The sequence below is a fragment of the Pseudorasbora parva genome, chromosome 10 (assembly GCF_024679245.1).
Source record: "Pseudorasbora parva isolate DD20220531a chromosome 10, ASM2467924v1, whole genome shotgun sequence".
Classification (NCBI taxonomy): domain Eukaryota; kingdom Metazoa; phylum Chordata; class Actinopteri; order Cypriniformes; family Gobionidae; genus Pseudorasbora; species Pseudorasbora parva.
The window spans coordinates 3,799,034-3,822,559 of record NC_090181.1 but is presented as its reverse complement, the minus strand read 5'-3'; the positions used below and the strand labels follow the sequence as shown (position 1 = coordinate 3,822,559).

The 23,526-nt window shown below is 41.4% G+C and overlaps 1 protein-coding gene and 1 long non-coding RNA gene across 2 annotated transcripts; one reads left to right on the top strand and one right to left on the bottom strand.

Annotated features, from left to right (window-relative positions):
• Positions 1-3,468: 3,468 nt before the first annotated feature.
• LOC137090499 (zona pellucida sperm-binding protein 3-like) lies at positions 3,469-7,488 on the top strand. The gene is made up of 8 exons (XM_067454460.1): positions 3,469-4,029; positions 4,207-4,325; positions 4,402-4,505; positions 4,586-4,763; positions 4,897-5,014; positions 5,098-5,180; positions 5,253-5,344; positions 7,402-7,488. Exons 1-8 carry the CDS (start codon positions 3,490-3,492, stop codon positions 7,467-7,469), a joined length of 1,302 nt encoding a protein of 433 aa, XP_067310561.1. The 5' UTR covers positions 3,469-3,489; the 3' UTR covers positions 7,470-7,488.
• A 4,108-nt stretch (positions 7,489-11,596) lies between these two features.
• LOC137090902 (uncharacterized) lies at positions 11,597-12,171 on the bottom strand. The gene is made up of 3 exons (XR_010907993.1): positions 12,144-12,171; positions 12,012-12,035; positions 11,597-11,889 (listed from the first exon to the last, which is right to left on the bottom strand). It is a non-coding gene; the product is annotated as an uncharacterized lncRNA (long non-coding RNA).
• Between the last annotated feature and the right edge of the window lie 11,355 nt (positions 12,172-23,526).

The window sequence follows — 23,526 nt, the reverse complement described above, 5'->3', positions numbered from 1 at the left end:
AGCTGATGAGCTCACGTGATGAGAACTGAGGTAATCGCGACTACACTCGCGGCATACATTCACAACGCGAGTTCAGTCTGGCGCGTTTTCAGTTCATGTCTTTGCAAGCTTACCTTTCATAGAAATTAATTTGAGAAGTTAAAAGACTTACATTGATCACCATAGCTCCATTTAAATGAGTGCCTGCAGCTGCGAGCTGAGCTGTGAGTGTGATCTCCATCCCCCATGCGTGGGTTCAAAACGTGGAAATGGCTCCCTCTGCTGGCTGTAGTCTTTAGCCTTTGGCCAAACATTCCTCCTATGAGGCAAATATCGTCAATTTGCATCATAGGAGGAATTTTTCCAGAAATAAAACGCATAAATCTCGTGTCTCAGGGGGATATGAGGGGGGAAAGCACATTTATTTGAATATACTCCAGGGTTTCTACTGATACAAAGCCATATGCTAATCGCTGAAGTAACCCTTTAGTCTTGTGTTGAATTTCATTGTACAAACAGATGCTGTAAGCAGTACATAAAGATTTAAATAACAATCATGTCTCTGAAACATCTGTGTATTTGACAAATATTGCATTTATTTCACGCCATCTGTGAAAGTATTCAAACATTGTGCAAGCATCACTATAGGAAGCAGAAAGTGTCTGACTTCATGTTTCCGTTTTTAGCTCCTTGCTGATCGGTTGCCTTCAGACAGCTTGTAGTTGAACACACCTATAGTGTGTGTGTGTGTGTGTGTGTGTGTGTGTGTATATGCATATGACCCTTAGGGTACATGACAATGTTAAACCAAGCGGCAACCTCCCCAGTTTCTCTTGACGCCAGTACGGAAGTGACTTAAACTGCAATTCATCAACTGGCTGCTAGGGACAAGCTCCAGAAGGGAGCAGAATCTCCTTGGACTCCATGTTAAAATATCCAACTATACAGCAGAAAAAAACATGTTTACAGGCACTCCCAAAGCCATTGATCACTTGGAATCCACTATGGAGTTGATTGATTGATGTATTTTTTCCTTCACAAAATTGTTTAAAGCAGCATCATATATGTATATAGGTGTGTTTGGGTTGTTTTAAATGTTTAAAAAAATATTAAAAACATCATAGAGTTGTTTGTGGTGGGGTAAATTAAACGTGATATGCGGTGATGTCACAATCATATTGCATTGTGGTATATGAAGCTGCCTGAAGTGTACATATGAAGTAGACTCGCTCCCTCGGTCAAAATCAAGGGAGCAAGGGTCTCTCCATATAAACTTCCCTTGTCCACCTCACAAAGTGGGTTGCACTTCAAAATGGTGGTGGGGTGGAGGGGAAGTGCTTAGGGAAGTTTGCAAGTGCGTGTCTTAAAGTGGAGATGAACGCAGCATATTTGTTAAACTGGGCCCGTATTTATCAAGCTTCTCAAAGTGCTATTTTAGTCTTAAGTGCTGAGAATTCATTAAATTTACTCCTACTTTCAAACTTAAGTATAAAAGCAAGTTATCAAATTTCTTAAAGCTAAGAATCACTCTTACTCTCCCAGTTATCTAAGACAGCTCGAGAGGTCTCTCAAGTGGTTAGGAGTTGCCAGTAGGGGCTTGAGATGGCGCTGAGGAGACAGAGACGTGCGCAAATCTTTCAATAGAGGGAGAATGTGTTCAAAATATTTGACGACAAATAGTTCATCAAACAGTATCGTTTGGACATAGCAGACATCATATTTTTTAGCACTGGTTAATGTTGGGTTTTATAAAAAGTAAAATTAAAAAAACACTGTTCGAGTAATTCAGCAAGCAGTAGCGATCGCTTCTTCCTCCTTCCATGTCGGTTTTCTTTTGGAATCCATGGTGGTTGATTTTATATATTAAAAAAATCTAGGCTATATATAGGCAGGTCATTTAACAGCACACCAGTTTAAAAAAATTAATTTAATGGATGAAAACATGTTTATCTTTCATTTAAAATGTGTATATTATAATGTATTCTCTTGAAAACTTTATTGTCAAATGTGTATTGGATGTAAACTCCTCTCATCTGAGAATATTCCTAAATAAGGACATCTATTCAGTGATTGGTTCATGCCTATGACATCATCCAAAATCCCATTTGAGGCACAGCAAAGTGTCGTAAATTCACTCTAAGACTGACACTTAAGATCTAGTCCTACACTTTACTTAAAGTATGATTGGGATGCTTGATAACTAACTTTTAAGCGCAGCTTTGAGCCAAGAATTTCAATTCTTAGCAGTGTTCTTGTGAGTAATTCTAAGATGTTTGATAAATACGGGCCATGATCCCCTTTCACACGGATCTCTCAAAAAAGTACTAAACAGGCTGTATTATGCATGCCAGGCCAGTAGTCGGCGCTGATACTTTGTCAAGAAACACCCACCAAACCCAAATTGCGCATGACATCTGTTTTCAAAATTTCACGTTTTTGTTGTTTACACAGACGATGGTAAAATTTGTGTTTTCAAGCACACAAAATGGCGTTGTGTAAATTAACCCGATGCATATGTTTTTAGTTGAAGAGAGACAAATGGCTGCATTTACACTGATCTTTTGACCATGTACTTTGTTTCTTTTTTTGTCCCACCGGCTTACATTCACTTTACTCATGACTGGTAACTGATATCTGTGTTTGCATTAATCTCCATCCAAAATGGTTCTGTTGGTGATCGCTTTACAATGCAACATGGTTGACCCTCATGATTTGAATGGCGTACTAAAATGATTTTATAATTCACGTCGGGTGACCATGATTAGTTTCAAGCTTGGATAAGTTCAAATCTGTCATGGATGTTTGCAGCTCAATCTAACAGAACAGATAGACTGGATAATAACAGTAGGGTGACCAAATGTCCTGTTATCCCAGGACATAGACATTTAGGTTATAGATAGTAATTTGTAATATAACAATTTTTTATCTATACAGGGGGTGCAGACTTTAAATGTATTTAAATTAATCAGGCATCTTTGAGTAAACTTTCGAGTATCACTTCATTGCTGGGCCGAGCACATCTGCTTCATAGTACGACATAAGAAGATATCTTTGGCGCCAAATGTGTTACTCTGGCCTTGTGGTGGCTTGGAATTCCAATGGATATTCAAATCGGATATTCGTATTTAGACGTTGGTCAGATGTCCTTATATCAGATATGTATCTGATTTAAAACCACATTCGGGATTGGCTCATGATGGATGCAAAAATGTGTTTTTTGTGTTTAAATGCGTGCAACAAAATTTGATTTGGGTTATATGTGTATGTGTGTGTGTGTGTGTGTGTGGGGGGGGGGGGGGGTTGTGGCAGTGTAAACGCAGCCATACCAAAGTGCAGAGTTTCACTTGTGCAGAGCTGTGGATCCCAGAGATGCATAAACTCTACAGGTCCAGAGCAGAGTCAAAGGTAATCAATTAAACTAAAAGGGGAGGTGACACCTTCATTCAAAGATGTACAAAATGGCAAAGCCAAGCACTGGTGTGTGTTGTGACATTTGTGTTAAAGTTTGCTATGATGGAGTTTCTAAAAGGTGTCTTAGTGGTGGCTGTGATTGTTGCATTTGATCTGCCTGATGCATGGGGAAGTTTGAGCTACAGTCAAAGTCCAAGAAGCATGGGGCCAAAATCAGATCCAGCTTCCAGAGGTCCTGCCCTTTCTCCTCCAGGGGTCTGGAACCCTTTGAAAGTTGCTCAGAGTCCTTTGGGTTCTGCCTCCAGAGGCCTTGCACAGGACCCTTTTGGCCTTCAGGAGAAGCAGCTGTTGCAGGGTCCAGTGAAGCCTTTGGATTGGAAGTATCCTGTCGTTCCCGAGGTGCAGAGTGAGTTGGCGGTGAACTTCCAGTTGAGGCAACCTGTGACTCCCAGCAGCGTAGCGGTTCAATGTGGAGAGAACCGGGTTCTTGTAGAGGTCCAGCAGGACTTGTTTCTCAATGGTCATTTGATCCAGCCAACTGGTCTGTCTTTAGGTGGATGTCCTGTTGTTGGTCAGGACTCTCAGTCTAAGGTGCTCATCTTTGAGTACGAGTTACAGGACTGCAACAGCGTGCTGATGGTAAGGACTCCCAAATCTAAATGGGTTATTTGTTTTGGCAGAGTTTTGTTAAAAATGTGACTGTTTTGAGGAATCAGTTTTCCCCGTTCTAAACTTGCGTCTTAAACAACAAGCCTATCTTGGTATGTGGCATCTGTTTAAAAACCCTCTTGCTTTAACTACTTCAATCTCTTCCAGATGGATGAGGATGAGCTTGTCTACACCTTCTCTCTTACCTACACCCCTGAGGCTCTTGCAGGTACACCGATTACCCGGACTGAGGGTGCAGTTGTTGGTGTTCAGTGCCACTATCAAAGGTACGTGATCTCTGTGACTTTAACTGCTTCTCGTGCAACTGGGAGACCATTTAATGGGTCCCTTAATGAACCACAGGCTTCAAAATGTAAGCAGTAATGCCTTGAGGCCAACATGGGTCCCTTATGCCTCAACGGAGATTGGTGAAGAAGCCTTGGTGTTCTCCCTGAAGCTCATGATGGGTTGGTACAGGTTTTTAATAAAATAATTATTTATCCTTTTAGTGATTTGTGCCTAAAATGTTCCCTTTTCTTATCTGTAGACGACTGGTCCAATCAGAGGCCTTCATACCTTTATTTCCTGGGTGGTGTTATTAACATTGAGGCATCTGTGAAGCAGTACAATCATGTGCCTCTGCGTGTGTTTGTGGACAGCTGTGTGGCCACTCAAGTGCCTGACGTGAACTCCCTTCCGAGATATTCCTTCATTGAGAATTATGGGTAAGGTTATGGCCCTTGGCGCTATAGGACCGTTTTAGTTGCTCTTTTAAAACTGTCACTAATGTCAACCAACAAGAAATTATCTGTGACTCTGAATTGATTCATGGGTTTCTCTTTGTGCTGACCTCATCAGGTGCTTTGTGGATGCCAAGGCTACAGCTTCCAGCTCCCGCTTCATGCCTCGGTCCCAGGCTGACAAGGTCCAGATCCAGCTGGAGGCATTCATGTTCCAGGAGAGCTCCAGTCCTTCTGTATGTACTACGCATTTCATGAGTAAATTCAACTTCTCTTCCCATCTGCTTTGGTTTTCTGACTTGTCTGTCATCCCTTGCAGATCTACATAACGTGTGTTGTGAAGGCAACTATTGCTTCTGCACCCAGTGATGCTCAGCACAAATCCTGTTCTTTCACCAATGGGTACGTTGCACTTTATCTTATTTTAAAGCTGACTTTGCTCATGTTGAAGGTGGTGTCTTGGTCCTGTTGCAGGTGGTTTGCTGCTGATGGAAATGACCAAGTTTGTGGTTGCTGTGACTCAACATGTGGTCCTGATGGTGGAGTTGCTGCTGCTCCCTATGGAGGTTAGTATCTCTTGCTATTTCTTTCAAAGTTTTTTTTTTATTATTGATTTTTACACTATAGATCACATTTAACAATCCCCAGCCCTCACCACCAATAGCGTCCATACTGTCCGATAATTCTAAATAGCTAAATAAAGAAACAGATAAGCAAGAGTAAACAATATAGGAGTATTACATTCATTTGGAAAATAAAATAAAAATAAAATATACAAATACAATAAAAAAATAAATAAAAAAAGGATAAAATAAAATAATTGCAATAATAAAACAGTCAATATCACTGAATGGTTTAAGCCCTTAACATTCCAACTCACAAATCTCAATTCTCTACCTATTAATGTAAATAACAAAGGGTTGTAAATGGAGAATAGGAGCCACAAAATAAAAAAAAATTAAAAAAATCAACAAAAATACAAAGCATAGAGATTATAATGCCAGTATGACACCACCACCAACCATCCCACTAAATCAACCCAACCCACTAGGAACTTTATATTAACAACTAAACTACCATCTAGAACAGCAACTAAGTGATTTACACACTTCCTTATTTCACCTTACCTTATATAATCCTCAGTCCCTTAAAATAAAATATCCTCAATATAGAACATATTGATAACCTTACTATATCAAGTAGTATGCTTATCATATGAGCAGACCCATGTCATAACTATCCATAGCTTTACTTGTACAATTTACTGATGCAATAGTCGAAGGCCAAACCTAAATAAATAATGCAAAAACAAATTGTAATCAAAATCCTGCTGACAGTATAACAAGTTATGAAACCCAAAAATAAAATAAATGAAGAACATAAATCTAAATCAGCAAGTAGAGTCAGATCTAATGTAACAGTGCAGACGTCGTTAGAAACGAAGCAATGTTTGCATGATGTAACCCAAGAATGTACAAAAAAATTGTCCATGTAACGTCAGAAAGCTCTGTGCATACGTCGGTGTTATGCACCGGGTCCCTGCCGCAACAAAGTCTAATCAAATCGCCACTCAAGTTAACGTTAACTCAGCCACCATAACACTCAGGCGCTTCGGTGGGTCGTAACAAATGCCTTGGCCTCGTTCACTGATGCAAGCAACTTTTGCTCACCTTCCTTGGTCTGAATCCTCAACCTTGCAGGGAAAAGAGATGGCTTGAATCCAAGTTTGTATAGTTCTGCCATTACCCCACGATGTTGTGCGCACTGCTCCAAAACTTCAGGACTGTAGTCGTCGTAAATGGTGATCGGCATGCCCCGGTACTGTAGGGATCCTCTTCTCTTACGGGCCTCTCTTATCACCGCCTCTTTGATCTGGTACCGATGACCGCGAACGATTACAGCTCTCGGCCTCCCTCCCTGCTTTGGCTTAGCAGTCAGAGCCCGATGAGCCCTGTCTAGTTCCGGAGGTGACGGTAAAATCTGCTCACCCATCATTTCGGACAGCATCTCAGAGAAGAACATTGTGGGTCGAGGACCCTCAACTGACTCGGGAAAACCAATGATCCTGATATTATTGCGTCGACTGCGGCCTTCCAAGTCCGCGGTTTTGGCTTTGAGCTTACCGTAGTTCTCGGATAGTTCGGCACATACCGCTTCCAGCGAGTGAATTCGCTCACTCAGGAGGTCTGCGTTACATTCCAACGAAGCTATTCGTGGACCATGGTCCGACACCGCAGCCTGTACGAGGTCAAGTTTTGCCTCTAACGAAGTCAGCGTTTTGAAATCGGTAGCCAAAGCGGCTCTGTGGTCTTCCAATAAACTAGTCAAAGCCGACATGCTAACCTCGCCATGAGCCGCGGGCATATCGTCTTTAGCGGCGGTATCCTTCTTCGCTTGTTTGGCTGATTTAGATGCCATTTTCTGCTACCGTTGTTTTTAACTTATCTCCTTACAGTCAGAAAGACTAAACAAGTAGAGGACTTTTAATTGATAAACTAAAAACGAAATGTACGGGAGCGCGAGGTAGACGCGTCTACTCAATTCGCATCCAAAACCGGAAGTCTTGCTATTTCTAAGGTTGCGTATGATGTTTTTATTGCTCTAACTTTTTTCTTCTCTCTAGGTGTTCAGTGGGAAGGCAAGGCCACACTTGGTCCTGTGGTGGTTCAAGGGCAAAAAGTTCCTCAATAAAACTGACATCAATTCTTGCTTGTATCTGACTTGTCATTTTCCTTCATGTCTGGTTTAACTGCTTTTGACTTGGAAATTGCCTCATTCTGCCACTGTGGTGACTGACAGTCCTACTGCACCTTTGCAAGTTCCATAAAGCATAAAACAATAGGCTTCAGGCTGTGACACTTTTTAAAGACTACTAATTAGATAACAGTTTATTGTCATTACAAATGTTCAAGTACACTGCAACAAAATTTGTCTTTTGGAGCAACCCTCCGGGCTGCATCTATTTACCAGTGCTGCCACACGCTCTCCAGAGGAAGAAAAAATAATCAGATTTTGCATGGCATACACTCAATAACACAGCACATGTGGTCACGTGATGGAATTTTTGTTTGGATTGGGTAAGGGAGGAAAGGGGGTCTTAAACGAGTCTGCGTTTGTGACGGTCCTTATTTCATGCAAAACGCTAGCTCTGTCTGGATGCATTTAAATCTGCTTTAATTTTGCGTTGTCATCACCTATCACATACGCGCTCTAATAAGCCGACAAAGCAGGTTAATATGTTTACATGCAGCGCAAAATCGAGGTAAGAGGAAGAAAACTACCTGTCCCAACCGGTTTATGCTTACACCGTTCATCACCTTTCTCTGATAAAAGAGAACTGGTCACTGTGTTTACATGACTATGTTCATTGTCTGCTTATTGGGCATAATCTGCTTAAGAACGTCCACGTAAACGCACCCAATGTTGTAATTTCATTTTTAATTCATTTTGAAGCAGATTTATGTGATGGTATTAAAGTTTCTTAACAGTCAAGATCAAGTTCTCTGCATCTCTTGTGCTGCATCAAGCCATTTCTATTTTATTTGTCATCACTAATGCACGACGGTGATTAACCGCTCAATGGGCCTCATTCATGAAACGAGCAGAACTAATTTGTGTAAATCGTTCGTAAAGCCATTCTGGCGTGAATTTTCGGAGTCAGGACAATGTTTGTATTTTCAAAATAGTTGGTAGGAAAGAAATTTACACCTGCTCCCTACCCTACCGCGTGTAAATGGTGCGTAAAACATCTGAATGATCTGTGTTGTAATTTAGGCAAACTGATGACATTGCATTTTGATGCACTATGTAGGGCAGGCCTACCATAATATTTCAAGAGTTGATTTGCCCTGTCTTTATTGTTTTTTGTTTGTACTGTTTAACGTTGGGCAATAGGGCAGCGCTCATCACTGTCATTTTTTACCAGGCCATCTAATCACAGTGGAGGAGGGGCGGGACAAAAACTACGCCGACCAATCATCCCACTTGTAAACCAACCAAACAACAATAATAGAGAAGTTACTGCTTTTTATTGCTTTTCTAAATTCAGTAATATTCTTTAAAATTAGATACTAGTAGTAACACATTACTGCCATGGATATTCTGTATCAAAGTATCTCAGCTGGAAAAACTCTGCCCTTGCAAAGTGCTTTCAAGCGCCACCAGCTGGCCATTTTCACAAGAGCACCAGGTGTTTAGCTGGCTAAAACAAGCTTTGTCCACGATAATTTAATATTTATTGCTAGTCATATGGCCAATTAGTCTCTTCAACATTTATGCAAAATCTTGGAGCCAAACCTGAGAAAGAAGTCTAGAAGAGTCCACAGCATTCCTGGTCACATCATTTGCAGTTGTAACTCATGGCCGGGGATTAAGCAGTGATGCCTTGAGGCCAACATGGGTCCCTTATGCCTCAACGGAGATTGGTGAAGAAGCCTTGATGTTCTCCCTGAAGCTCATGATGGGTTGATACAGGTTTTTAATATAAAATTCCTTTACCTATATATTTTTGTGTGTGTGTGTGTGGCTGTGCCTAAAGTATTCCCTTTTCTGTAGATGATTGGTCCTATCAGAGGCCTTCATCCCTTTATTTCCTGGGTGGCGTTATTAACATTGAGGCATCTGTGAAACAGTTCAATCACATGCCTCTGCATGTGTTTGTGGACAGCTGTGTGGCCACTCAAGTGCCTGACGTGAACTCCCTTCCGAGATATTCATTCATTGAGAACTATGGGTAAGGTCATGGCCCTTGACTCTATAGGGCTGCCTTTTTTAACCGTTTTATCACTTAATGTCAACCAACTAGAACTTGCCTGTGACTCTCAGAATTGATATTCATGGGTAACCCTTTGTGCTGACCTCATCAGGTGCTTTGTGGATGCCAAGGCTACAGCTTCCAGCTCCCGCTTCATGCCTCGGTCCCAGGCTGACAAGGTCCAGATCCAGCTGGAGGCATTCATGTTCCAGGAGAGCTCCAGTCCTTCTGTATGCACTACGCATGAGTTGATTCGACTTCTCTTCCAATCTGCTTTGGCTTTCTGACTTGTCTGTCATCCCTTGCAGATCTGCATAACGTGTGTTGTGAAGGCAACTATTGCTTCTGCACCCAGTGACGCTCAGCACAAATCTTGTTCTTTCACCAATGGGTATGTTGCACTTTATCTTATTTTAAAGCTGACTTTGCTCATGTTGAAGGTGGTGTCTTTGTCCTGTTGCAGGTGGTTTGCTGCTGGTCAAGTTTGTGGTTGCTGTGACTCAACATGTGGTCCTGATGGTGGAATTGCTGCTGCTCCCTATAGGGGTTGGTAACTCTTGATTTTAAGGTTGCTTGACCCCTTCAAGTGCTCTAAAAATTATATCTCTCTCTCCAGGCACTCAGTGGGAAGGGAAGGCATCACTTGGTCCCATAATGGTTCAAGGGCAAAATAAAGTTTCTCAATAAGATTTGGGAACCAATCCTTGTTTCTGACTCTTGTGTAGTTTTGTGCTTTCAGTTTGGGCACATGACTGTCACCTTACCTCCTTTATATTCCCCACCCAAAATAGTTCAGCAGTTGCTCACTTATCCAAATGTCAGGATTACCAAATCCAGTTTACCAGGGTTTGAGTAATCACCTCTGAATACACCCTTTTGTTGGGATCAGGATTATATATTATTTTTTATTTTTTTTGGCTCAAATGGACATTTTAAACCCAAAGGGCATATTTGCTCCAGATCAAATGCAAGTTGCATTACATGCTCTAATCTTAGTATGGAATCCCTCTTTTAATCTTGAGAAATCAATTTCCAAGCTCTGATCTGAAATCCCACTGGATTACTTTTGAAAAACTGTGCCTATGGCACTAAATACAGTTTTATAATTTCAGTTTCAAGTATCAACTTGGTTGTACAATTTGTATAACCATTTTAAATTGCCTTGACGTTATTTTTTTTGTGGCTCATAGTTAAACTATTTCCACAAGTTGCCATGGTTTAGTGTAATGTTCCTGGTGGGAAAAACTGTAACCCATGATGCTCTTAATTCAGTGAACAAATTGCACCAAGCCCTTTACAGTGAAAGCACTCCCATGAGTTCGCTGTTCAGTGTATGCATGTGACTTAAGGTGCTCCTTTTCTTTTTATGCAATGCTTTGGTAATTTCTCTTAGCCATAAAATCCAGCCTTTTTTGCTTTATTTTATTTGCTAGCTAATTGGTTTGGTTCATGGCGCATTTTTAAATGGTTTTAGGAAATTAATTAGAAAGAAATTGGTCTTGGACTGTTTAGTTGTTGGAATTTTAGATTTGTCTTCATTCTAAATTCTAAAAGGTGGGTGGCAAGTTTTTTTTTTGTGTGTGTGTTCCATTATAGGCCCCAAATGTAACTTTGTTGGATTTTAAACTTTTTTCCCAACACGCCCTTGAGTTTCTGGACCTGCTGGTACATGCATACTTTATAAGAGTGCTAAATGAAGCCCTCTCCAGTTGTTAATCCTGTAAGGGTCAACATTGCCACAGTATGTCTCACTTTTGGAGGACTTCCTTACACAATGGTCTGTTTGTATGGTTTATCCATTTTTATATGGAAAATGGCATGCATTTAGAGTTCAGTTTGATAATTAGGGTACCAAATGTGCAGAACCCGTACTGATGTAATTGGTTCCATTGTAGGTTAATTATACAGTAATCCTCAAACCGTTCATTACGTAACACCTGCTGTCAAAGACAAGATGTCTCAACAAACCTTTTAATATTTCTGGAATTTAATGCCAGCTGTGTTGGGTGTCATTTGCGCAGTATCTCAGGCTTTTTTGGTTCTTGCACAGCACACTTTCACAATCTTGTTTATTGCTTCCAAACAGATTTTTATTTAAAAACATTCATGCTCAATGATTCAAAAGAAAGACAGTTTTTTCAAGGGTTTTTAATTTCATTATTTGAATGCAAAGTTGAACTGAAACCCAGTTTTTGTTGCATGGACCATCGTATAGCCTCAGGCTTTAAACTTTTAGTCTCATTTTTTTCCTTTTGGTTGCTCAGATCCTTTTTTCCCATGATCACCGTGACCATGACCGTGTCCTTGACCTTGTCCATGCTGACCTTTCCCTTTCTCCTGGCCCTTTCCATGCTTCCCCTATAAGACAGAGTCAAAGTAACAGATGTCAGTTCAAGGATTCAAATGAATCCTTTAAAACTGCGTCATCCCCCCCCCCCCCCCCCACCAGTAATAGTTGTAAATAGTGAAATAGTTTTTACCTTGCCTCCTTCTTCATCTGAGCTCTGTGACAAAGGAAATATGACAATATGATTAGCATAAAGTGGAAAAATTCTTTAACAGTTTATGTAGAAGTAAAATTGATATGTAGAAGAGTGGTATTGTATTCATACATGATGCTCGGTAGCTGCGCAGTCCTGTCAATATACAGTATGATCAGTGTCATTCTTTAAAATTAACCTTTTATTTAATCAATAAATTGCTGTGCACAATTAATAATATAAGCATCTTACCTTCTTTGGTGCTGTAGCAGACATTAAAAAACAAACAAAAATATGCATAAACAATTGTATCTTGTCAAAGCAACAAACAAAGATGTCAGTATATTTATATAAAATATCACTTACGTTTAGTGTCCATATTGAGATTTTCTGATATGCAGTAGTAACACTAAACAATAAAAAAAGAGCCATGCATGTATTTTATTATTTCATAAGATAAATTATTCAGCATTTGTTTTGGTATCTGTCATAGGACAGTCACATGAATCATGCATTTGACAAATATCTCTCAGTCCAGTTGCAGCGAATACATGAAGAATGTCTTACCTCTCGTCTTGTCTTGCGCGTTCTGTGTGGAAATATCGTTCCCCTGCTGTATTTATACTTTAGGTCCGCCCTCAGGTGACACAGATACCTGCTCATTCACACCCAGGAGTGGGTAAACAGGTCTGCGTGCTCACATAAAAAGGCTTGAATGATAATTATATGTTTAAGATCAACTGTATTTTCTGGATATGCCAAAAATGTGTCTTAAATCTCCTCTGTTAGTTTGTTTCATGTATTTGAGTGCATGGCTGATGCACTGAACATTGGCTAACACCTAATTTTTTTTAGACATTCTTCTAACTATAAGTAACTTTGCATGTACATGTCAACTTATTCAGCCAACCCGAGCCCTAACAGTTGGCATTGCAACATCTGATCCGTGCATGTATAAACACGTGAGTTTAAATGTAAAAGTTCTTTTGCTGTAAAATGGTGATGTGTTTTTGCATCAGGAGAGGAATGTTATTGTCCCACTGATGCAATCTGAATGGAGGAACGCCCAAAATATCTTGGCAGATCCACAGAAACATACAGTTTAAGGAATCATAATTACGACCTGCGTTTCTAAAAACCAGAAAGTCTACAGAAGTCGACAAGATCTTCAGAGATGCCAACCAAATAGTCTGGTAGTCATGGTAGAGTTTACATGAGAAGAATTTTAGGGGCTTGTCACTGGAATAGGACCCTTAAAAGTACATCATTGTACCTTTTTTTTTTTTTTTTTTACCTCTAAAAGGAGGTAAAATAAGGAACAAAGCTTTCCTTGCACTCTCCGAAAAAAAGGTACAAAAGCTGTCCCTGGTGCGGTATCTTTTCATAAGGTATAGGCTACACTTTTGTACCTTTTAGGTATTAATATGTACAGTTTAGGTACTACTACATTTAAGGTGCCAATATGTACCCTTTAAGTACAAAAGTGTACATTTTGAAAGGTACCGCCCCAGTGACAGCTTTTGTACCTTTTTTTCTGAGAGGACTGCCTGGTGGCGCTAGAGGAACATTTATCATAGTTGATTTAATCATAAAATTACTATTGTTTTGCATTGTTTTGTGAATAAGTGCAGTTACTAATAATAGTACATGTTTGTTTATTGTCAATTTAACAGTGAAGGACTGAGCTTGAAAAAACTTTTATTAACAACAGTAATGTGCAAAAACAAATTTTTATAAGGAACATTGGCCGCACTTTATATATTAGGTGGCCTTAAGTACTATGTACTTACATCAAAAAATATGTACAATGTACTTACTTTGCCCATATTGTATTGCAAAGCACATTTGTTGATATTGAGGTGGGATATGGGTAGAGTTAGGGACATGTGTGGTGGTGTGGGTCAGTTTAAGGGTAGAGTTAGGGTCAGGTGTGGTGGTGTGGGTCAGTTTAAGGGTAGAGTTAGGGTCAGGTGTGGTGGTGTGGGTCAGTTTAAGGGTAGAGTTGGGGACAGGTGTGGTGGTGTGGGTCAGTTTAAGGGTAGAGTTAGGGTCAGGTGTGGTGGTGTAGGTCAGTTTAAGGGTAGAGTTAGGGTCAGGTGTGGTGGTGTGGGTCAGTTTAAGGGTAGAGTTAGGGTCAGGTGTGGTGGTGTGGGTCAGTTTAAGGGTAGAGTTGGGGACAGGTGTGGTGGTGTGGGTCAGTTTAAGGGTAGAGTTAGGGTCAGGTGTGGTGGTGTGGGTCAGTTTAAGGGTAGAGTTAGGGACAGGTGTGGTGGTGTGGGTCAGTTTAAGGGTAGAGTTAGGGTCAGGTGTGGTGGTGTGGGTCAGTTTAAGGGTTAGAGTTAGGGTCAGGTGTGGTGGTGTGGGTCAGTTTAAGGGTTAGAGTTAGGGTCAGGTGTGGTGGTGTGGGTCAGTTTAAGGGTAGAGTTAGGGTCAGGTGTGGTGGTGTGGGTCAGTTTAAGGGTAAAGTTAGGGACAGGTGTGGTGGTGTGGGTCAGTTTAAGGGTAGAGTTAGGGTCAGGTGTGGTGGTGTGGGTCAGTTTAAGGGGAGAGTTGGGGACAGGTGTGGTGGTGTGGGTCAGTTTAAGGGTAGAGTTAGGGTCAGGTGTGGTGGTGTGGGTCAGTTTAAGAGTAGAGTTAGGGACAGGTGTGGTGGTGTGGGTCAGTTTAAGGGTAGAGTTAGGGTCAGGTGTGGTGGTGTGGGTCAGTTTAAGGGTTAGAGTTAGGGACAGGTGCGGTGGTGTGGGTCAGTTTAAGGGTAAAGTTAGGGACAGGTGTGGTGGTGTGGGTCAGTTTAAGGGTAGAGTTAGGGACAGGTGAGGTGGTGTGGGTCAGTTTAAGGGTAGAGTTAGGGTCAGGTGTGGTGGTGTGGGTCAGTTTAAGGGTAGAGTTAGGGACAGGTGTGGTGGTGTGGGTCAGTTTAAGGGTAGAGTTAGGGACAGGTGTGGTGGTGTGGGTCAGTTTAAGGGTAGAGTTAGGGACAGGTGAGGTGGTGTGGGTCAGTTTAAGGGTAGAGTTAGGGTCAGGTGTGGTGGTGTGGGTCAGTTTAAGGGTAGAGTTAGGGTCAGGTGTGGTGGTGTGGGTCAGTTTAAGGGTAGAGTTAGGGACAGGTGAGGTGGTGTGGGTCAGTTTAAGGGTAAAGTTAGGGACAGCTGTGGTGGTGTGGGTCAGTTTAAGGGTAAAGTTAGGGACAGGTGTGGTGGTGTAGGTCAGTTTAAGGGTAGAGTTGGGGACAGGTGTGGTGGTGTGGGTCAGTTTAAGGGTAGAGTTAGGGTCAGGTGTGGTGGTGTGGGTCAGTTTAAGGGTAGAGTTAGGGACAGGTGTGGTGGTGTGGGTCAGTTTAAGGGTAGAGATAGGGTCAGGTGTGGTGGTGTGGGTCAGTTTAAGGGTAGAGTTAGGGACAGGTGTGGTGGTGTGGGTCAGTTTAAGGGTAAAGTTAGGGACAGGTGTGGTGGTGTGGGTCAGTTTAAGGGTAAAGTTAGGGACAGGTGTGGTGGTGTGGGTCAGTTTAAGGGTAGGGTTAGGGTCAGGTGTGGTGGTGTGGGTCAGTTTAAGGGTTAGAGTTAGGGACAGGTGTGGTGGTGTGGGTCAGTTTAAGGGTAAAGTTAGGGACAGGTGTGGTGGTGTGGGTCAGTTTAAGGGTAGAGTTAGGGACAGGTGTGGTGGTGTGGGTCAGTTTAAGGGTAGAGTTAGGGACAGGTGTGGTGGTGTAGGTCAGTTTAAGGGTAGAGTTGGGGACAGGTGTGGTGGTGTGGGTCAGTTTAAGGGTAAAGTTAGGGACAGGTGTGGTGGTGTGGGTCAGTTTAAGGGTAGGGTTAGGGTCAGGTGTGGTGGTGTGGGTCAGTTTAAGGGTTAGAGTTAGGGACAGGTGCGGTGGTGCGGGGCAGTTTAAGGGTAAAGTTAGGGACAGGTGTGGTGGTGTGGGTCAGTTTAAGGGTAAAGTTAGGGACAGGTGTGGTGGTGTAGGTCAGTTTAAGGGTAGAGTTGGGGACAGGTGTGGTGGTGTGGGTCAGTTTAAGGGTAAAGTTAGGGACAGGTGTGGTGGTGTGGGTCAGTTTAAGGGTAGGGTTAGGGTCAGGTGTGGTGGTGTGGGTCAGTTTAAGGGTTAGAGTTAGGGACAGGTGCGGTGGTGTGGGTCAGTTTAAGGGTAAAGTTAGGGACAGGTGTGGTGGTGTAGGTCAGTTTAAGGGTAGAGTTGGGGACAGGTGTGGTGGTGTGGGTCAGTTTAAGGGTAGAGTTAGGGTCAGGTGTGGTTGTGTGGGTCAGTTTAAGGGTAGAGTTAGGGACAGGTGTGGTGGTGTGGGTCAGTTTAAGGGTAGAGTTAGGGTCAGGTGTGGTGGTGTGGGTCAGTTTAAGGGTAGAGTTAGGGTCAGGTGTGGTGGTGTGGGTCAGTTTAAGGGTAGAGTTAGGGTCAGGTGTGGTGGTGTGGGTCAGTTTAAGGGTAGAGTTAGGGACAGGTGTGGTGGTGTGGGTCAGTTTAAGGGTAAAGTTAGGGACAGGTGTGGTGGTGTAGGTCAGTTTAAGGGTAAAGTTAGGGACAGGTGTGGTGGTGTGGGTCAGTTTAAGGGTAGAGTTAGGGTCAGGTGTGGTGGTGTGGGTCAGTTTAAGGGTAAAGTTAGGGACAGGTGTGGTGGTGTGGGTCAGTTTAAGGGTAGAGTTAGGGTCAGGTGTGGTGGTGTGGGTCAGTTTAAGGGTAGAGTTAGGGACAGGTGTGGTGGTGTGGGTCAGTTTAAGGGTAAAGTTAGGGTCAGGTGTGGTGTGTGTGAGTTTAAGGGTAGAGTTAGGGTCAGGTGTGGTGGTGTGGGTCAGTTTAAGGGTAGAGTTAGGGACAGGTGTGGTGGTGTGGGTCAGTTTAAGGGTAGAGTTAGGGTCAGGTGTGGTGGTGTGGGTCAGTTTAAGGGTAGAGTTAGGGTCAGGTGTGGTGTGTGTGAGTTTAAGGGTAGAGTTAGATGTAAGGGAAGTGCCAGCTGTGTAATTGCAAATGTAACTACAGAAATTAATTACAGACATAATTACATGCAGGTATTTTTTTTAAATGTAAGTACAATGTAAAAACATGTAGGTACACAATAAGTGCATTGTATCAAATTATTAATTAAAATGTTAGTACATAGTACTTAAGGCCACCTAATATAAAGTGGGTCCGGAACAATTTAATACTCTTTTTAAATGCGCCATTGTTTTTATATAGTATCATAGTGAACTTTTCTTGTTTTCTGTGTAATTCAGTCACAATTTGAAGAAAAGTTTTACTTTTTCAATGAACTTTGTGACTTCCTACTTTTTTCCATATATTAAGGAGTACAAATGTCTATTACGTCAAATAAGTGCTCCTATGCCACATCCTACTGGTTAGGAAACACTTGAAAAAGTGCTTGAATTTCACTCTCAAAATGTTGTACAAACCCTGAGAAAAAAAACGGCCCGTGCATGAGCTCACACTGCTGTATGTTATTGATCCGAGCTGATAAACTTTTTGAATTTTTTGAAAAAGAATTTTGCATAATAGGTGCCCTTTAAAAAAGGTTACAGAATATTATGTTTATGTTCTGAAAAATGCACAAAGTACTATATATTCAATTGAAATATATATATATATATATATATATATATATATATATATATATATATATATATATATATATATATATATATATATATATATATGTATATATATATATTCAAAATACACGTATAATGAAGTTCTTAGTATATGGGATAAGGGGGCGGGAACTGGCGACAGTTCACAATAACTTTAATAAATAAATAAATTAAATGGAAGTAACGCGGGTAGCCCCTCATGGACGACTGCCACACACACACATAATAAAACATAAACAAAACACAACGTAAAAGTCCAGGCCTGGTCCTCTCTCTTGTCCTTTACTGGTGTTGCTCGTCCTTATATGCCTCCGAGCTCCCTCATGAGAGGACTCTCAATCACACACCGGTCTCACTCGCTCCTCACACGTCTCGAATTGAGAGCCGCAGGTCGTTCCACCAGGTGAGAACGGTCCAGGAAAAGGTCTGTGAGAGCGATTTCACGCTTCTTTGGAATGGCACCATGAGACGACGTTCACTTGCAGAGCTTCTGGAGGGTGTGTAAGTCTGAACAAGCGAGTTTAGGTATATTAGTGCAGAGCCAGTGGTTGCTTTGTAGGCGAGAACCATTGCCTTGAATTTGATGCGAGCAGCCATTGGCAGCCAGTGCAGTCTGATGAAGAGAGGCGTAACATGCGTTCTCTTCGGCTCATTAAAGACCACTCTCGCCGCTGCATTCTGGATCAGCTGCAAGGGTTTGATAGTGCATGCTGGAAGCCCAGCCAGAAGAGCATTACAATAGTCCAGTCTGGAGAGAACAAGAGCTTGAACCAGGAGTTCTGCAGCCTGTTCTGATATGAAGGGTCTAATCTTCCTAATGTTGTGCAAGGCAAATCTGCAGGACCGGGCGATCTTCATTCGCATATGAGGTCATTAAAGTCAGGACAGTGTTTTACGTTTATAATCCTTCTTATTCAATGAGCTACACCCATAACGCTCATCCTCAGTGATGAATCATCAATCATATTCAGCATTAAAACCAACTGAATAAAAAACAGAAACAAATACTTGAAACTTAAAAATGTCATTGAATTAATTAACAAAATATAACATTTCCAGTCATATTAAAGGTGCCAACACATTTTTTGTCACAGCTTACAGCAATCATCTCCTCTCTATCCGCTAGCTGTCTGTCCCCTGAACACACTGTAAAAAAAAATGCAGCCTCTGTAGTCAGCACAAGCTCGACAAACGGCAACAACAACAAACTTGGCCAGTCTGGAGAACAAAACACAATAAACAGTGCTCCAGCCAATAACCAACAAGAATGATTTGGGGTGGAGGTTTGGGATTAGTGCATGAAGGGGTGTGTGTAGAAGAGAGAAGCATAAAGAGGGAAGTTCAATTTATATGATTTTGATACGACCAAAGAGACGATGTTCTGATGAACAACTTGCAACGAAAAGGGTAAAGGAGAAAAGCCTTCGAAAGGTGATGAGGACTCTATGACTGTTTCAAGAGGCACAGAGGAGGAGGGGAGGAGGAGGAGGGAAGGTCTAGCTAGTGTAACGGGTATTTAGCCCGTCTGGTAGGGGAAATTTGTTAGCGCTGCCCTGGAAGACTGAACAACGAAAGGATCTTGGTCCTCGCGTTCAGTGCTTTTAGTCTCGCTATATACTAATGTATATATGTAGTGTCCTACTTTAATGAGAAGCACTCTATAGACCGACAAGGGTAGGCTTCAGTTAAAGTAATGTCACAAGGTGGCTTTCTGAAGTGAAAATATAGTTGAATATATTCCTCCCTTCCCTGGTCTATTAAAGTAGGTGAGACGCCCCTACTCCCTGACAGCTCTCAACCAAAAAGGATACACTGTAGGTAAATTCAAAAATTAAACAGTATTTATTTTCTGTGTATGTGTGTCTTCCTTGTAAGAAAGTGTGACTTTAGTGTAAATAACCACTAAATAAAGAAAAAATAATAAAAATAACAGTCTTTGAGTTCTTTCCAAAATCACTTGGGCATAAACACCTTCAATGCAAAAGTTACAAACTTTCCACTTGTACAATAATCAAACCCAAGGATACTTTAAAATAGAAAACACTTGACTTTTTGTGTACTTTTTTTACAATGAGTTTTCACAGCTCAAATTATCCCAGTTAAACACAACAAGGGCATACACAATGAAATTTCACCATACATAGAAAACACTTACGTGAAACGTCCCTTTAAGTACTCACAGTTCACTTTAGGTTCTGCAGTTCAACTGAACTCGCACAGCTCACTGTCCATTGGAGCAAAATACCAAAAGGGAATAACTTGGGGAAAAAACAGTCAATAGAAAAATGACTTGAGTGCGTTGTCTCGACGTAGCGTGCGTTGAAATTCACTTGAGATAGTGTAGTTGAATCACTCAAACTCAATGAAATGCTCAAAAAAAACTAGAAGATGCCACAAAAAAACCAAATGAATCAAACTGAGATGAATCGATCTGAAATGTCGTTTGGATGGCAGGGTGAAAAAAAAAGTTTTAAACACGAGTCTTCTCATTACATTCCGCACCAACGCACAGCATTTCTCATCTCACGCGCAACTACACGTGCAGAACACTCATATAACGCGTGATCAGTTCAGTTGGATGCTAGTTCGTAAGACTGCTTCTCTATCAAAACGTGAATCGTGTAACACGCTCAAAAAATGTTAAACATCTCTTCAATCGTCATCAATCAAGTAACATTTGTACTTTATACACTTACGGGGCTTCATGAAGCGTTAAAGCGTCACTCCAGCAGTCCAATGCAATGCCAAGCAATGCAATCCATGGAGCAAAACGATACAAATCTTTTCCACCACGAAACGCAGGATACCGTTCACAAAATTACTTGATGCTGTCGTCCTTTATTCAACTAAAAGCCCCGATTAACTTCCGTGAAGTAACTTTATCGGACGAGCTTCTCGAACACGACTCATCAATCTCTTTGTGCGTCACTCTCATCCACCGCGCTCTGCCTGCTTCTTCTCTCGCAGCGCACTCTGACTGCCGAAAACCAGTCCACCCGTCAAAATAAAAGTCCCTGAAAAATAATCTTTTTTTCTTCTTCTTTTTTTTATATCTACCCCGTTACACTAGTCTCTGTTTTGTTTGACAACATGTCGAACATCAACAAGAAGTTACTCCACCCAGGAGTGCTTAGAGCACCTTTAAAGAAAGAGCAGCATTTGTTTGCTGACAATTTGATATTTTATCAAATGTATGGAATTGGGACATGATTCAGTGCAAATCACTGGATGTTTTAACTCACTCATAATTTGCCATTTGAGATTAATGAGGAGTTTGATTTGACTATCTGAAGCAAAAAGACAAGAAATATCTATTGTCTCACACTGTAAAAAGTTGTAACCTGCAATTGTTACGCTTAAAGAGCTGTTTTTTGTTGTTGTTTTTTTACGATGCATGGACTCCACTAGACCCTTGAAGGTGCGCTTTGGTATCTGGCACCAAGATGTTAGCAGCAGATCTTTTAAGTCCTGTAAGTTGCAAGGTAGGGCCTCCATGGATCGGACTTGTTTGTTCAGCACATCCCACAGATGCTCGATTGGATTGAGATCTGGGGAATTTAGAGGTCAAGTCAACACTGTTGTTGTGCTCCTCAAACTATTCCTGAACCATTTGTTGGCGCATTATCCTGCTGGAAGAGCCACAGCCACCAGAATACCGTTTCCATCAAAGGCTGAACATGGTCTCAGCAATGCTTAGGTAGGTGGAGCGTGTCAAAGTAACATCCACATGGATGGAGGACCCAAGGTTTCCCAGCAGAACATTGCCCAAAGCATCACACTGTCTCCGCCGGCTCGCCTTCTTCCCATAGTGCATCCTGGGGTGTGTTCCACAGGTAAGCCACACACACACACCCGGCCATCCACGGGTTTAATAGTGCATGCTGGAAGCCCAGCCAGAAGAGCATTACAAAAGTCCAGTCTGGAGAGAACAAGAGCTTTGACCAGGAGTTCTGCAGCCTGTTCTGATATGAAGGGTCTAATCTTCCTAATGTTGTGCAAGGGAAATCTGCAGGACCGGGCGATCTTCATTCGCATATGAGGTCATTAAAGTCAGGACAGTGTTTTACGTTTATAATCCTTCTTATTCAATGAGCTACACCCATAACGCTCATCCTCAGTGATAAATCATCAATCATATAAAGCATTAAAATATTCAGCAAATACTTGAAACTTAAAAATGTAATTAAATTAATTAACAAAATATAAAATTGTCATTCAAATTTAAGGTGAGCGATGTAACTTTTTCTAGCAATGTAAATTTTTGCACAAATTTTGTGTCACATACAGCAAACATCCCTCACTATCCACTAACTGCCTGTCCATTGAATGCACTGTAAAACCACGGCCTCTGTAGTCAGCACAAGCTCGACAAACAGCAACAACAAACTTGGTCCAAACTCTTGTTCATCCACGTGAGGTAAAAGAACACGTGATTCCTCCGACCAGGCCACCTTCTTCCATTGCTCCGTGGTCCAGTTCTGATGCTCACGTGCCACTGTTGGTGCTTTCGGTGGGGTCAGGGGTCAGCATGGGCACCCTGACTGGTCAGCGGCTATGCCGCCCCATACGCAACAAACTGAGCTGCTCTGTGTATTCTGACAGCTTTCTATCAGAACCAGCATTAACTTCTGGAGCAGTTTGAGCTCCAGTAGCTCGTCTGTTTGATCGGACCACACGGGCCAGCCTTCGCTCCCCACGTGCATCAATGAGCCTTGGCCGCCCATGACCCTGTCGCCGGTTCACCTCACAGTTAATCATTTGACAGCCCTAATATATAATATTTGACTTAAATAAAACCAGTTAAGTTAGATTATATAATTTTTAGATTATCATTTTGTTTCAGTGCATGTAAAAATTAATCCCAAATGAGATCTTTTAAATATCTATCTCAAGGAGAGCATAGGGAAGTAAGAATTAACTAAAGATTTGCAGGATTGTTTGCATAAGGTCACATCATGTGAGAAACTGTAAACTGACACTACTATGTTTAGCTTTAGAGGAGCGTTAAAGCATTGCTTAATGGTTTATGTTTGTTTTTATAACCTTTTGAAACATTAAGCATTGTTTGCTCTGTGAATCTGGATTTACTCGCTCTGTATTTGTAAAGGTGTATGAGAGATGCATGCCCGTCATATATAATCGATTTAATAAAGTATGCTAACAAGAATAAAATACCATTTTTATTTATGCAAAATGTAGGCCTGGTTTCACAGACAGGCCTTAGATTGAGCCAGGATTATAGGGAATAAAAAATGACTGATGTGCATCTTGAGACAAAACAATGACTGATGTATTTTAAACTAAAGTTTTACAGTTTAAACAGCTCAAACATGCATTTTAGTCTGGGACTATAGGCTTAGGCCTTGTCTGTGAATCTTTTTAATTTAATATTTTCACAGGAGACTCACCTTGTCAAAGATTCTTATGCAATATTCTTATTCAAACACTGTGCCAGTAATTATTTATGTGGAGCACATAACCATCACACAGATATGTTTTAACTAACCAGCTCCATTATTGCTTGCATGCCAAAAAGGTGAGAGTTCAATAAGCCTTAGAGACCAGATAATGAACAGGTTTGGTCATGTTTACCATAGACACGCACATGCACATTAATAGGTGGCTGCCAAGAGCCCGCTTTATAGGTTTTAAGATGTTAGTCTTTGTACAAATCCCTTTGAATAACCTACAGAGTCTGACATTATACCTCAGGAAATGATAAAAGGGATGGAAAACAGCAGTACAAACCTCAGTAGCGCAAGTTCCATTATAAAATCTGATAGGTTTAATGATGTAAAACATTTACCAGGTCCATGCATCATTATAGTTTTTTTAATGACTTAAATCTTGATATGTTGCTTATATGAAAAAGAATTTTCAGTTGTCATTGCATAAATAAATGTAAATCCTTTTATAA

Excerpts from the sequence above, each read along its gene's own strand:
- LOC137090499 (XM_067454460.1), top strand. The coding sequence starts at position 3,490 with ATGATGGAGTTTCTAAAAGGTGTCTTAGTGGTGGCTGTGATTGTTGCA. Across the intron at positions 5,015-5,097 it reads AGGAGAGCTCCAGTCCTTCT|ATCTACATAACGTGTGTTGT; the intron begins GTATGTACTACG and ends CATCCCTTGCAG. Across the intron at positions 5,181-5,252 it reads TCCTGTTCTTTCACCAATGG|GTGGTTTGCTGCTGATGGAA; the intron begins GTACGTTGCACT and ends GTCCTGTTGCAG.